This window comes from Pseudopodoces humilis, chromosome 8 (assembly GCF_049639895.1).
Source record: "Pseudopodoces humilis isolate 2021_Gansu_Grassland_sample_001 chromosome 8, ASM4963989v1, whole genome shotgun sequence".
Taxonomy (NCBI): Eukaryota; Metazoa; Chordata; class Aves; order Passeriformes; family Paridae; genus Pseudopodoces; species Pseudopodoces humilis.
Genome location: NC_142207.1, coordinates 12,161,066 through 12,177,518, shown reverse-complemented (window position 1 = coordinate 12,177,518; position 16,453 = coordinate 12,161,066). Strand labels below are relative to the sequence as shown.

At 36.3% G+C, this 16,453-nt stretch overlaps 1 protein-coding gene across 5 annotated transcripts in view; it reads left to right on the top strand.

The window, feature by feature from the left end:
- The window catches only part of PTPN4 (protein tyrosine phosphatase non-receptor type 4), a 111,578-nt gene that overhangs the window by 60,971 nt on the left and 34,154 nt on the right, over positions 1-16,453 (top strand). For all 5 annotated transcript variants that reach the window (XR_015773065.1, XM_014249392.2, XM_088058643.1 and 2 more), the window contains exons 11-13: positions 3,405-3,468; positions 9,659-9,831; positions 13,541-13,609. Coding sequence is in view for 4 of the 5 variants with exons in the window: in XM_014249392.2 (XP_014104867.1) it covers positions 3,405-3,468; positions 9,659-9,831; positions 13,541-13,609 (306 nt within the window). In the remaining variant the exon portion in view is untranslated. The remainder of the gene's footprint in view (positions 1-3,404; positions 3,469-9,658; positions 9,832-13,540; positions 13,610-16,453) is intronic.

The window sequence follows — 16,453 nt, the reverse complement described above, 5'->3', positions numbered from 1 at the left end:
GTTCTTACTCCTATGCAACCAGAGCTGTGTAACATCTTCATAGTGCTTTACGGGTATAGTAGATATTTGGATACCTGTTTTTCAGTACTCCTGTTTTTTGATACAAGTGAGAGGATAGAAATGCATGTATTGGGCAGAAATTAAGATTTAACTGTATTGCTTAGAGAAGAACCAAGTAAAATGTCTTTGTTCTCTCACTCTTAATTTGATATTCTATCTAAATTGCTCATTATGAACCTTTTGATCATGGGGAGAAATGAAACAGGGGGAAGACAAGCGAGGAATAGGGGAAAACAAAGGACACTGCCTTTTATCCCGTGTGTCCTAACTTGATCTTCCTACATTGTATATAATTCTTCCTTTCCCTAGACTTTACTACCAGGCACAGAGACCTGGGAATCCGAGGACATTGAAGACCAAGGGAGAAGATCATGGAGTATGTCAGCCTTTGCTTTGTTACTGGACCACCTGTTCAGCAGTTGGAAACATGCTTTCCTTAGCCTGTTGTTTGTAGTTGATGTATCTCTGGAAAGCTTTGTTGCCTTTGCATCCAGTGCCAGTTGCAGCTGCAATTGTGCTGTGGATTTCCTAGCTTTACCCCTGAATGATGAGGTGGTACTGTGTTTCTCCTTGGTCATCTGATCCTGCTTACGCGTCTTGTACACTTCCTATTGTGTTTAAGCCCAGTCAGCAGTTCTGAGTGTATCTTGGCTGGCCTCTTCTCATGCTTGCATGTTTTCCAGCACATGAGGATTGTTCTGGATTGAGAAGATTGTCCTTTAAGACTACCTCTCCTCTGTTCCTGTGACCCAAATGCAGCTTCTGTGGGATTTTGCCCACCACTGCTCTGAACAAACTGGAGTTCCCTCTCCTGAGCCCATGGTTTAGTCTGCTACATCCCTCCACTTCCTTTAAGATCGTTAGCTTTGCCATCTCACAGCTGCTGTAGCCGAGTTTGTCTTTGGCTACTAAATCTGGACAATCCTTTCTTGTGAGTTGGGCTACCAGGAGTATCTTCCCTGGGTGCCTGGTCCAGAACATGTGTCAAAGAGGTCTTGCTCAAGAAATTTGCTGGATTGCTCATGTCCTGCCTTCCCACCCTCCCAAGGGTTGGGATGGCAAAGCCTCTTGTGAGAAGCAGGGCTTGGTATCGTGAGACTCCTTCCACATGTTTTAGTACAATCTGCATTTTAGACTAGGATTTCAAATATCTCTTCATTTAAAAAATATATTTTATTATTCAGGATGTCTGAGGTGACTATGAATGGGAAAATTATAGCAGGAAAATAATAATGATGCCTGCCTGTTCTTATGCTTTCCTTGGATATGTAGCATCGACAACAGTCAGAGAAAGAAAACATAGGCAGACACGGCTATTCTTTGGGCTGAGTGTGGATATACTCATTCAGTGCCTAACAGGATATTGGCAGTGCATAGGAACTCTCTTATCTGCTGTATTTTTTTAAAATAACTGGGAATCAATTTTGCCGAGTCTTTTCTTTGTATTTGAATGGTGACTCTTTTGAGTTGAGTTAGACTTATTGGCTAATGTTACAGCTTTGAGTCTGATCCAAATGGTTGCAGGCTTAAAAGTCAGCTGACCTCACTCTGAGCCTAAATTATGGGATGAGATTAAAACTCTCTATGTATTCTTCTTATTCTCTTTGAGTTTGTAAATCACTAAGGGCAGTAATTTCTTTAGCAGAAGAGGAAATTCCAAAGAGTGAGAGACAGTAAATGTTTTTATAAACAGAATAATTGCTAAGTAAATCTGATATGTTGCAAAGTGTATGTAGCTCAGTTTTTTGAGAAGGTATATATTAAAACGTTCTTTTAATTTCACTGTACACCAAAATGTTAGAAAAATTAGTAATAACATACTTGTTGATTAACTGCAGTCTAAATAGTCTAATTTATTTTCCCCTGTTTTTTCCACAGTTGGACTGTTAATAATCAGTAGTGTATATCCTAGCCAGTATTATCCAAATATAACATCCATCCTACATTACCCTTAAGCAGTTTTTTTGTCGCAGGAGGTTCTAAGAAGATTGATGCATTGCCAAGGGAATAATTAGATTTCAGTAGATAATATGTAACTCCCCTTTAAGTTTCAAATCCTTGAGAAACTAACTCTGATAGCAAGAATTTGTGATGAATTAAAAAAAAACAACAACAACAAAAAACCTAACAAATAGGACAGATATTGCTGCTGGTTTTTTGTTGCTTTTTTTTTTTTTAATTGTTAACTGTTAAACTAATGGCAAGGCTGGGAAAGAAAAAAGAAATGGAAAAAGATGTAAATAAGCATAATTTAAACACTAATGTTCACAGAGTGTCTTTATGCTACTGCAGATAATGACTCTCCTGACAAATTAGGACATTCCTGCTCTGAATAATCCCCTGAAGAAAAATATTTTTATTTGATTTAATTGAGAGGAGAATTTCTATATATAGATATCCAACTTGGGTGTCTGTTAATGTTTTACTTCTCATCCTTCCTGCTCTAAAGGGTTTTTTATTCAGCAAGTGATAAATATGCAAGTAGTAATTCCAGTCAGTTTGCAGTATTGTATCAGTTGTTCATTTTTCAAGTAACAAAAGTTATATGTTTTTCTTTTTACAATTTGAACCTCACTTTTTTCTTGACCAAAGTGACACTCCTGTATATTTAATAAAATACATGGACTGTCCTAATATTAAATTTCTTAGAAAAAGTATATAATTATGAAAATACAGCCTGTCTTTTCCCATTTTGTATAACTATTAGAGTGACCATACAAAAGAGTCTGGAATTACTGTCAGTATTTCATACGTTTATAGATGACCTGAAAGGAGAACACTTCTGTAGGCAGATTTTTCCCTGTCATGTGATACTGTAAATACTTTTTTCCTCCTAATAGTGTGATCAATTTTTTTAAGGTTGTGAGTCCTGTCTTTGTGCTTGCATATTATCTTAGCTATTTTACTAAAACAAGTTCTGGTTATATTTAAAGACAAGTAAGAACATACAAAAAGAATGTCTTTCAGTGATCAGGTGAAGTGCAAAGGATTTTTTCATATTCTAAGAGATAAGTGAAATCAGCCTCAGAAAAGAGAACATCTGCCTGGAATGACCTAGGGATAGAAAAGCTCTTTGGGCTTTGGAATAGGGAAAAGATACCAAAATTAGCAACTGCCTTAGGTGTAGGATGTAAACAAGTAAATTTGATGGATAACGTAAATACACAGTTCATAAATTTCAAACTATATGAACTATTTCATATAATCTTTGACATCTTATGTTGTGTCCATGGAAATGAAACCTGTTCTCTCTAGAAAGTATATTTTCAGTAGATGTGTTTAAGCCTTTAGCCATGATTCAGTATATGAAATGTTTTAATATTGTGGTTTTATTTTTCATTTAGGTTGAAGATTGTAAAAATTTCTTTCAAGTGCAAGCAGTTTTTTATTCAACTTAGGAAAGAATTGGTGAGTACTGTCTTAAATTTGACCTGAAAGCAATGAAATTTCTTCTACTGCATGTCTGCATTATACTGACTGATACTATGTTGATTCTTGGTTTTGTCTGCAATTAAAAGTCCAGCTTCACCAACATTCTTGCTGTTTCATGTTTCAAATAGACCATTACAATGCTTTATAAGTTTTCTTTTTAATTTGATTTGCCTTATATTTTAGATACTGTTAGTTCTGCGTTTGTATGCAGGTAATGTAACTTGTTTATTTGTAAGATAAACATGGAAAAGGTTGAAAGTAAATCAATATTAAATTTAAATTTCATAAAAATCAAACTAAAACTAAAGGTAGTGTTTAATGCTGCTTCAGTTGTATATATGCTTGTAAATTAATGTTTGATAAACATGTTGATTTGTATTATTCAGATTTGGTAATACATGATGACTTTGCTTTTTAAACAGAAGAGACAAGAATTCCTTTGTAGTTCTAAATTACATATGATAAATTTTTATGCCTACTCCTGAATTTCTCATGGAAAAGGTTGGAGCTGAATGTTTCACTGCTTGAGGAGTGTGTTTGCTACCCCACGAGGCACCACAGGACCATTGTGCATTTAATTCAACCAGAAATGGATTGTTCTGTGCCCCTGAAAGATGAGCTTCTTGAAAGATCACAGACATAGCACTGGGGAAAGATGGAGGAGTTTATTAAAAATATGACTACATGATTAACTTGTCATATTATTTAAGAGGTTTTGTGCAGTTCTGACATCTGAAAGGATTTACTGTGTATGAAGGTGGTAAGACACTGGAGCAGGTTGTGGATGCCCTAGCCCTGGTAGTGTTCAAGGCAAGGTTGAATGAACTGGTCTGATGGGAGGTATCCCTGCCCATGGCAGGTGGGTTGGTATTAAATGATCTTCAAGGTCTCTTCCAACCCTTAATGTTCTATGATTTGAAGACCTGAAATGCAGAGTTACAGACTAGACATAAAGGTGACTCTAGGCATAAATGCATCATGAGTACTATAGGGCTGTACCAGGTTTTGGGGCAATATGGTTAAACAAGAGAACCACCTGTTCTGTCAGGTCAGGCCAATGCCTGGTGACTGGTACTAGTGCTGAAAACAGGAGTCATACAGGTGTATCTTAAAAGCAGATCCTTTAAAATCATGAAGTGAATCGGAATGTCTGTCAATGTGAGCAGACATCACGCAACATGAGCAGAAAAGTGGTGATACAAAAAAGGTGGAGGGGGAGTGTTGTATTGGGGTGACACAACATTTTTGTAAAACCCCACTGGAGCTATGGGCTTGTTCTCAAAGGCAGGCTAATGTCAAATTTTGTTTTGATACCAGTGTGTATAACTTCCATTACAGTTGCAGGAAAGTTGTATTTGCATGTGAGATGAGAATTTGGGGTTTTTTTTTTAATTCAGACATTATGAACTTCAGTTGTTTTCTAAATCAGAATTAGATGAAATGCTGTGGTAGCAGAGTTCAGGACCTTAAAGATTAAGATACCTAGATATAAAATAGGATTAGGTACTGTGTACTTGAGCATTTCTTCTATTTTCTGCAGAAATCTCCTTATAATAGAAGGTAATACAAAGATAGCTTTCTCCTCTTGTTTCTCTGTTGCTTTTTAATACTCTACAGATTGTTACTTGCATGAGAATGTAGTTTATATAATTAATGTAATTTCTCTTCTGAGACATCTTATCCAAGCCAACAAATTACAAAGCCTTGTAGTGTTTTTCTTTAAACTCTGTGTATCAGATGAAAACTGGTGGCAAGAACTTAATTTTCATTCGTTCCAAGTCATGAATATCTTAAGATCAAAGCTCAAATTTGGCTTCCAAAGAAATCATACTTAAACTAATTTCTTAATCACAGTTAATATTAAAATTATTGTTTCCAGAGTTACTTTCCCTGACTAGATTTGTAGGATAAGATTCATCTCACCTATATTCAGTTAAAGTTAGGTTAAATGAACATATTTTCTGTTTCATGATACTTGTCTCACCATAGTTCATCATTAGTCTTCCTCTGTAATAACCACATACATAGGTGCAAAGGCTGAAACATCTTGCATGAGCAGGAAGTACATTTTAGGATGGATTAAGTTGCTCTCTGGTGATATATTCTTCCTTTTGCTTTTGTTTTTGCTCCCATTAACAATAAAGGGAGCCTAAATGACTCTCTTTAGGCAGCAGAAACTAGGTGAAGTGACTCAGTGATTGCACATTTGGTATGTAAAATATCTCTGGTCTAGTGCTTTGAGTGCATGTTTTAAATCACCTATTTACAATATGGCAGGGGAAGTACATTCATGGTATGCTGATGATGTGTTTCAAACGGGTGTGTAAATATATAACAAATTGTACATCTGAGAAACCACATTTATTTGAATGCAAAGCTGAGATGCTGTAGAATATTAAGTTAGCGGACTTGGGAAAGGAATTTTCCACTGGTTTTATTTTTTCCCAACTGGGCTACATACACATTTATATAATCTTAAAAAGATATTTTTCAAATACTGCTAATAAGTGTTGAGAGCTTTTAATTGCAACTGTCCTCAAAAGTGCAAGTGCCTTATCTCGTAATTGCCTATTAAATTTATTTGCTGACTTGGCATAGCTTAAAGGCATCAACATAAGTAAAGAATTATTTGCCTACTTTCATTAGATTATATCTGTGTTTAAATAAATCACTTAAATAAAGTAAGATGAAGCAGTTGAATGTCACAGTCATTTTCCAGTAGTAGTATAAAGCAATCTTGAGTAGAAGCTGGTGGAGTATTCTGACAATCATATGGCTGGAGCATATATCCACTGGAGCAGATTTTTTTTTTTCCTTTTTTTTTTTTTTTAATGGGGAAAAGTATGTTTTATGTAGAACTTTTTAATCCAACATTAGAAGCCCCCTGAGCCATTACTTCAGTAGCAGGTTTTTCCACTGTACCTTACATTGTTGTGCCTGCTCTGTATGCTGCTTCACTTACATGTGTTGAAGCTGTTCAAGAATAATTCAGTAGCTTAGTTTTTCTAGATGTTTCCTTAAACTTCTGTGGTTTTATTTAGTTGCACTCTTGGCTGTAGTAATATCAATAGCCAGCATCAAGCTTTTAATGCCATCCAGCATGTTTTTGTGATCTTGATTCTTCGGCAGCCAAAGAAACTCTTAAAAATTTTCTCCTGCTCTTTTAGAGGCCAGATGTCCATTGAAAAACTACTTGATTCTGGAACTAAACAATACTATTGGTTTCTGGGCATAATGGAAACCTGGTTTCAGTGAGTGGCCAAGATAATTGATTTTATTTTTTTATTATTGATTATGTATCTGAAGCCTGTGCTTTGAATTTTGCCTGGCTTTTTTTGACAGACTTTTAGAGAGAGCTTGGTCTAAAATCACAAGGTGAGGCATAGGCTTATCTGCCCAAGTGCATACTTGATCTTAAGTGGCACTGGCATTCATTAAATGCCTACTTGATTGCTGCCTAATCCTATCAAAGTTTGTGTGTTGCCTTTTTTTTGTGAAGATCAAACACTGCTGGCAGAAGTATCTGTGCTGCATTTAAGCTTTAACAGGACTTTTGCTCACTGTTTCTGGAAGATGTTGAGTATGGGGAGCATCTGCCATTGTAAAGTACAAGTCTTTTTCTCTCTCTGAGATGGGGTAGGGAATTTTGCTTTTTTTTCTGGGGCTTTTCCTTGTTTAGCCAAAGTAAAAAAGGTCTCGTTAGAGAGTAAGTTTTTCAACCCAGTTTCTTTCCTGAGCAGCAAGAGATCTGCTTTGGAGTCACTGTTTCAAGGCAGGCAAAGGTAGGTGTGAATGAATGGCCCCACTCAAGGTACTTACTCAAGTACTGAGCTGTTCTGTGTGAGCACCAATATCCAGTCCGATTTTTTGTTGGGTTTGCATTTTTACTAATAGGAATCACAAAGATGACTTGGACTTGACTATACCCTACCTCTATTTGTCTTACTGTAGTTTTGTGCTGGGGCCCAGAGCTTCATTACCAGTATTGCATCTCAGCTGCTTCACTCTTCCTGTCTGTAGCAAGCAGACTGTTTTCCTCTGTTTAATAAAAACTACTGACAAAATTAGTACGATAATAATTTTGCAGCAGAATCCTGCTGTGACTCTCTGAGATAATCTTCTAACACTGATCTCAACAGACATAACCCCCTGAAATGCCTGCATGTCGTTATCAGACCATAGAGCATTCTACATCTTGCTGGAGCCTTGTGATGTAAAAGCATTCCGTGGGCTGCAGGGCTGCAGTATAACTGTTATATGTCCTGTTACCTTATGTGCTTTCAGCTGAAGTACTCTGGATATTACAAATGTTAGCTTGGGGTCTATGTGCTGAGCCCACATTGATTCAAGGCTGCTGTTTCCAAGGAATACAGGAGCAACCTTATTCTAAATCTAGCCATAGAACCAGATCTTGCACCCCAGAATCATCAGCTAAGATGAATTTCAAGTGCCCAAGTTACATTAGAATATTACAGAACCTTCAAGGGTGAATAGGGAAGGAATGAGTGTACTTAGCCAATATCATATATTATTCTTTACCTTAAACAATATTCCCTAGCTGTAATTGAGATGAAGGGTAGGGTTTGAGAATGAGTTCTCCCTGCACTGCAATGAAAGCTTTAAAAGCTATGAATAGAACTATTGTTAAGGTACCTTTAAAGCTCTAGCACACCAAGTTCCTGTGAAAGTGCTGTCTCGAATTACAATTAAGTTGATCTTGCTGCAGCTCCTTCTCATGCTGCCATACCAGCTCCTCCTTCATGCTTCTTGTCTGATCTACGGATCAGATGGTGGCATGAGATTCAGATCAGCTCGTTTTCTGGAATACAAACTAGGGGAAACAGCGGGTTATATTTTTTTCCACAAACCATAATTATAATACTTTGACTGACATTAAAATGCATGATCACCACCTCATATAACTTTTCAAATTTTATTTTCCAACTGTTTAAAAGGTTGACAGAACATGAAAATTTGCTACATCATGATTACTTGTTGTTAGAATCTAAAATCTTAGCTGTTTCATCCTTTACTGCATCCAGATGAAGGCAGTCCATAATTACATGTAGTTGCTCTCTTACAGAATAGTAATCTACCTTGTTTATATTGTTTGACTTTTATATTGTTGATAAAGCCTTTTATAACTGCATAGGTAATGGACTTAATTTCTGTTATCTTGTTTCTGATTTTTTATTTTTAAATGGTTCTGTTCACATGTCTAGAAAATATGGGGAACAGTTGGCAGCACTTGGAAATTAAAAACAGAGATATAAGTAATCTTTGTAATTGAATTAAAATATCAGGATTTCATTTCTTGGATATAATTTCTTAAATTTCATCAATAAAGACTTAGAATTTGCTGTTTGTTTTAAATCCACTTTATTTTCCCCTGATTTTGTCCTGTGGCTGAAAATACTGTGTCGTTCCTGAATACAACACTGGGGGAAGAATTGCAGGTCTCTCTACCTTGGTTTCTCAGCAGATCTGAATATGAGCAGACCAACAGTAGCTTAACTTGGAAAAAGACTTCACTACTAAGTGAAATCAGTTAAGGTGTGCAAAATGTTGGGGAGAACTTAGTACTGTGAAGAGAAAGAAGAATGCTGCTGACACTTTGGGACCTACAGAGGTTGTTATATCAAGTTCTCTCAATAGGCAGAATAGCTTAGCTTGCTTTGCCATTTTGCTTCTTGCATTTCCCAGGAATCTAATGAATCATTTAAAAGTAGGAATTGTCAGTTGCTGTTGAGATCAATACCTGTTCCCAATCTCCAACTACCACAAGTGCACAACAATTCCTCATCTTAATTGTAGTTTTGAACAGAGAGGTGCATTGTCTTTGAGCTCCCAAATCATGGAATTCTTTTCATGTAGTTCGGGTCATACCTTTTAGACTTGTTTCTGTATAATTAAACAGACTGTTAACCTTTGAGCAGGCTCTTTAAAAAAAAAAAACAAAAAACAACCCAGAGGAACAAAAAAATTATTTAAAAAACCTGTAAAGGTATTTTAAAAGAGTTTGTTGTACATAAAGTTAATAGAAAATTAGAGTACCACTTCAAAAAGCCTGATTTTAAAAAAAATACCAATGCCAACAATATTCATATTAGTTTCAAAAATAACTTTGAATAACTCTTATCTGAAATACATTTTCCTCATTTTTTAGCATGAATCTAGAGAAACATTACTGGGATTCAATATGGTGAATTACCGAGCATGTAAGAATTTGTGGAAAGCTTGTGTTGAGCATCACACGTTCTTCCGTTTGGACAGACCACTCCCACCTCAGAAGAACTTTTTTGCACATTATTTCACTTTGGGTTCCAAGTTCCGGTACTGGTAAGTGCTGATTTGAAATATATGGGAAAGAATATGAGTGAGTAGGCAGCTCATCAATAAACAGGGAATTATCTAGGATCTATATTAAAATGCAGTTCAAGTAGGTTTTGAATCATGCTACTGTTCCCCTTCCCTGTTGGCCTAAGTTTCAAATATCACTAATTTTTTTTAAGATAGCTTGAAAAGACAATTATAATGCACTGGTGCTCTGAGATTGTCTCCCAAGCTGCATTTTTTGGCCTGTTCTCCTGCTAGGTTATGTTTATCTTAAAAATGTTGTCTCAAAACCTCAGAGTCTTTGACCTGGTATTTTTGAAAACTATTGAGTCTCAGATACTGCATGCAGCAACAGCAACAAAACAGACCTAAATAAATACCAAATACAAATCGCTGAAAAGAAGCTTGTACATGTAAAGCCCACTTACCTACATGTATACAAAATAGGAATTAGGTGAAAACAAAGGACATACATGTTTTGTATCAAAACCAGAACTTTAGAAAATGAGGAGGAAATTAAATCTATAACCTTGAAGGATGAACTTACAATAATAGGCAAGAAATTTGGAGATGCACAGAATGACTGTGCAATAACTATAATCCCTGTTATGCTGGAGTGGGTGGTGCTGGGTTTTGCTGGTTTATATTTTTTATTTAAAAAAAAAAAATAAATCTATGTTCAGTGACTGAATTAACTGTCTCTGCAAGTATTGCAGAATGCCAGTGGTTTAAATTGTGCCTGAAACAGAGAATAACAGAGCTACTACTAATCATCCATCTAGAATGGCATTAGTGTCTGTGACGTACAAAGGGACATGATGAAAAGCGAGAAAACACAATAACAGGCTATTTCTGTCACACTTGTGAATTGCATAAATGTAAAAAAAGGAAAGTAATTCAGTGGCTAACCATTTATAGCATCTGTTTTTTGACCAGCATTCACAGTACCCAATTGAGAAATGGCATTCTCTGATACTGAACAGTATTTGAGACTTGACTCAATGTTGCAGTAGAGAATTTCAGGGAGCTTTTTCATTTCTGTAAGGATTTTGAATCTGAATCATTGTGGTTAGTATTACAGAATAGCTCTTTGATGATGACATCCAACTTAAGTTAACATAAGATGAAAAGGGAAACTGCATAAAAATGAAGAAGGTCATTAAAGTTGCTGAAGCAGCCAAAAGGCTGGAATTTCTGCAAATAGTTTGGGAGCTTGTTGAAAGGCAGCGTAACAGGAGTAACGTGGCACGCAGAGAGAGGTTGAGGGCTCTAGGCTTGTTTAATCTGATGAAGAGGAAGCTAAAGGGGAATTCAGTAGCAATCCTGAAGCTACTTCAAGGGTAATGTCAGTACTGATGGACCCAAAGGTGCTGGTAGCAGGCAGGTGAGATTTCACCTTGAAGATTCTTGAAGATCTTGAAGATCCTTCTGTCAAGGTGGACATGAAGGAAAGTATCTGGTTTTTTTTAGAACTGTGTTGCCAGAACAAGTTACGTGGACTGGCTGTGGCTCCTCTTAGTGGAGGCTTTCAAAAGTCACATAGACAAAGCCATGGCCAGAGGTGACCTAGTCTTAGCAGGAGACTGGACTAGAGACTTCCAGCCAACATTTGTATGATCAAAAGTAGTCAGCAAAATACAGAACTGACAGGTTTAAACAGAATTATCACCACTTCTGAAAGAAATTCGGGACATGAAATTGTTCAACAATTAAATTGTTACATAAGCTATTTCCATTGGTCTAAAATACTTCTATGCATCAAATGTTAAAGCGAGATTGGTTTTTGGAGGTTTTTGGAGGTTGTTTTTTTTTAAAGCTTCCAAGAGGGATGCAAAGGTGACTTCTTTAGACTGTCATTAGATTTTTCAAAGTAGTTCTTGTAGTATTCCTCACCAAATACTCATGAAAAAACATGGAAGTGTTTTACTGTGTATTAGCGTTTCTTTTAACCAGATGGCAAACAAGTAGGCTCTTCACGAGGGAGGAAATTACCACTGAAGTGATACAAAGTCTTCTAGTAAAATCTGAAGTCAACAGTAGAAAGTTTTGGTGGTATTGCACAATGAGGGGTGAGTAGGCAATAAAATAATAGATCAAGCACAGTGTCCAAAAATGCAATATAAATTACACAGAAAGAAAGAAGAGCAGGAACATCAATTCTCTGAAAACCTTAAATCAGTTATTAATAGAAGTTATAGAAGGACAAATACAATGACAGAGTTATTGGAAAGGAATGGAGACAAATACAGCCAGCTTACTGCTTGTTGAAGTTAAAAATTTGTAACCCCATCAATTTAGCTGGCAGCAGGTTTGGAAAGAGAAATTTCCTGGAATTGAAGCGTGCAGAGATTGGAGGGCAGTTCTGAACACTGCTGAATCCAGTGCCCTGCTCTAACAGGGTCCTCTGTAGCATGTTGCCTAGGAGAGTATCCAGCCAAGTTTTGATTGTCTTCAAGGAGGAAGACTGCCCCATCTCTGAGCAACCTGGTTCAGTGCTAAACTATCTTCAAAGTAAAAGCTTTGTTTTGTTTTGGTGCATGATGAGGCTGTTGTTTTGTAGCCCTGTCCTTGCCACCTGCCCTGATTAAGATACCTCATATTTCTGTTTGTGCCGATTGCCTCTTGTCCTGTTTCTGGGCTCTATTAAGAAATGTCTGGCTGTATTTTTTTACTTTCCCTTTCTGGCAATTGATCCTCCTGAGCCTTCTGTTCCTGAGGCTAAAGTCCCAGCTCTCTCAGCCTTTCCCCATCCATCAGATGCTGCCAACCCTTAGCTGTTTTTGTGGCCCTTTGCTTGACTTGCAGAGCTCTGGAACTCCACCAAGCAGTCCAGATGTGCTCTCACCTGTGCTGGGCAAACCTGCTCTCCAGCCAGTTGACACACATCCCGTGCATGGGGTTATTCCTCCTCAGCTGCAAGTCTTTGCATTTTCCTTCATTGAATTTCATAAGATTCCAGCTGACCCATTTCTCAGGTCTTCACACATCCAGTAGTTCTGTAATATGAACATGGAAATAGCTGATTATTTGGTTTTGTAGTGTAAGAGACTCCATGCTTGTTCTGAAGTTATTAATGGGGAAGTGGCTACAAGAATGAGTGTTACTGGTATCTTGTCACCAATTTTTAAGTGCTGATAGATACTTAAAAACTGTAATTTTTTTCTAGAAGAGAAATTATGGAATATTATAAAGAATCTTTGATTTGACACAAGACATCTGGTCTTACATGAAAAGTCAGCAAGTTCAAGATCTAAACTTAGTTTTGACAAGTTGCATAAAAGAATACAATCCTGATGTGCTTATCATGTAATTTTTTTGTGTTATTTTGCTAAACTAAGTAGAAACTATGTTATTAGCAATTCAGGGAATAGATTAGGAAGAGTATGGAAGAGACACTGTTATAGACAGTGTCTATAACAGGAAATATTATTAAGTGTTAGGTGTTACCCAGAGATCCAAGAAGAGATTTCTTATTGCTTTGGATAAAAAAGCAAGCAGAAGGGAAAGCTTTTGTTACATATAAAATTATTTGGAAAGAAAACCTACATTTCTACCAAATGCTAAGGTTATGCTGTACTGTAGCTAGGGCAATTGCTTGAGCATGACTGAAAACAGAATTTAGGAATTTTCTCAAGGTTGTTCCATTTAAAACAAGAAATCGTTATTTAATCATGTCAGATTTAGCGGTTTGATTTTTTTTTTTGCTTTCCAGTGGGAGAACAGAGGTCCAATCTGTGCAGTATGGTAAAGAAAGAGCAAATAAAGACAGGGTATTTGCAAGGTAAGTAATTTACATTCTGTAATATTTCCCCCTTTATATATTTTCAAAACTCAGAATAACCTTCAGTCTACATAGTTTGTTGTTACATGTATTAGCCCTCTTTGTGCTGTTTTTATTACAAAGAATGGTCTCCTGCTGCTAAAATACTCCATTAAAATGCTGAGTTAATGGGTATTTTAATATAATAACCTGCAACTGTAAACATGTATTTCCTTTAGAATAAGTACGGTGAGTCTTGTGGGAGCAGCTTTATCACTGTAGTCTCTGTGAGGCATTTTGCTATGAAAAGTGCTCTGCTTCTTGAAGGTATTTGGTCACAGAGTAGTTGGCTAATCAAGAATATGTTACTTAATTGTATTCCAGGCTCCTGAGGAGTTTAGTGACCACAATGAAAGAGTCAAGACATAAATTTAGTAATTTCTTCCGAGATTATGATGCTGTTTTCCAAAGTAAAACAGCTGGTATATCCACCTGGCAGTTTGCTCTGATCATTAATAGGATCCTTGTGGGGAGGGGGCAGCTCTGTCCCTTTTTATGCTTCTACTTTTACTGAGATTCAAAATGCCTTTTTGCCCCTTTGAGAACTCCAGAGTTTAAATTGTTGCTTGCAGACTTCTCGTAGTAAGTCTAGCAACCTTTCCAAGTGCCTGTAGACACTTTTAGTAGCATTGGTGAATTTTGTCTTGATTTCCTTCCCTGTCTCCACACCTTCTTTCCCCCTGTACATTAGAATATAATTTGGGTTTTAGTTCAGCCCACCATAGATGGACAGCTCTGTATTAGGTTTGGGGGGCAGAAATGCTGTAACATGATGGTTGAACAAGTAGATATTATAAAACCATTTTTTTCCATGTAAGTCTTTTTTTACTCAATTTATTTTGAGAATGTGAATTTAGATTTGTACTTGGATCAACTTTTTTTAGTACTCAGGAGACTCAATACTCTGATAGGTGTCATTTACTTCACTAAATGACAGCTATGAATCAGTTCAAAACTATTTTTCTTGTTGCACTTTGAACTTGGCAATTCCACGCAAGTTGGGAGAGTGGAGGACATCTGATTTTGAGGAGTATTTTTATAATTTCAGAAACTCTTATGCAGCAGATGGCACTCTTCTCTTTGCAGCAAAACCTAGCAAGTGCTGCTGGGGGTCGCTTCCAATTTATAATATATAGTTGGATAAAATCAATGAAGTTGATAAAATCGAAAGCCATGGCTGGAACTGATCTTATTTTCATAAATCTTTGCTTTTTTTAGTTAATAAAATGCTTGGCTCTTCCATCTTCCGGAATTTTATTTTCCACTGTTGCTTTTGTATTAAGAAATAGAGCATTTATCCACATACTTTGTTTCTAAGAAATGTTGATGACTGATGTCTGAGGCATATATGTTTATATCAGTGAAAAGAAATAATGGTGTATTTTAACAAATGCATCTCAAAAGGGTTTTAACAAATCAGCTGCTTGTCTTTCTCATGACAGTGTGCAGTTAATGTATTTTCAGTTTTAAAGAGCTTAAGTATTTTCAAGAGTGAAAAAAGCTTGAAACAGAAGATATTTCTAGAACAAAATTCTGTTAGAGAAACTTAATCTAAGAACATTAATTCTTTGTCTTCTAAACATTTACATTTCAAGTAAATGTTATATTTCAAGTACAGTTGGCGTACTGAGTCAGCACTTCTGTATTCATACAGAGGATAAATTTTGTTTTCTAAGATTTTCCAGGTGTAATATGTGTTCTATTCCTGGAACCTGCCTTTCTCTTTTATGATGTGTCTTTATTAGACAAAGTCATGGTGGTGCTCAACAGCTTTTTCAGCTTCCAGGCAGTGGGCTTCTTTTGGTTGCTTTTCAAGGTCTTTCTTGAGAATTAGGTGGGCACATAAATTTAAATAATTGCTGTTGCTTTAATTATTATTACATAGGAAGATTTATTCAAAATCGGTTAAAAAATTTGTTTTGGTGGGTTTTTTTGTAGAGTTATCCAGATTTGCTCTTGGATTTCTTAACAATATCTAATTAGAAACTACTTTATTTGAACTAATATTGTCTAAGCAAACCTCTGAATCATTTCATGGTAAGAAAATGAGCACAGAGAATTACACTGAATTGTTGCTTGAGTGATCTGTTTATTCTAAGTTGGGAAATGCTGATTGCCACAAGTAATGACCAGCTGGTCTGAACTTTGCATGCTGTGTAGAACGTGGGTGCAGAGAACGAGACAGGGAAATAAAATTTTTTAACAGCCATTTAAATAAAAAAACAATTTCAGCCTACAGGAAGCAGACTTAGCTGTTTGTTCTCAGGATTTTACTTTAAAATTAGCTGAAGGATTTCTTTTTTCCAAATCATAAAAACATTTACATTTAATCTTTAAAAATGGAATTATTACTGTGAAGGGAATATTCTATAATAAATTGCATGCATTCTTCATGCAGCATTAAGTTCAGCATTCTGAAGGCTGTTGCTGCAGTTGTTTAGGTCTTGGGGTTTTTTGTTTGTTTCTTCTTGTTTTTTGTTTGGTGGTGTTTTTATCATTTTCATTACAGCTGTTCGCTTGGCCTCGCTTATTGTAGGATATTCACAATTCACGAAACCCAATAAGAATTCCCAGAAACTTAATAAAAGTATATAATAAGACTAAAAAAGGTTCAATCAGGTCATGAATTGAGAGAACGTTTAAAGGGCACTGCTTTTTCTTAGAGTCCTTGCAAAATATTTTAGGGCTATTCAGTTCTGGTGTGCACAGGGGCTGAGAGAATGGAGTCTGAGTGAGTGGGTGTCAGTCATTTGTCATATCTGCAAACTCCCTATCATTAAAATGCAGCTTCTGTTTCCAAAAATC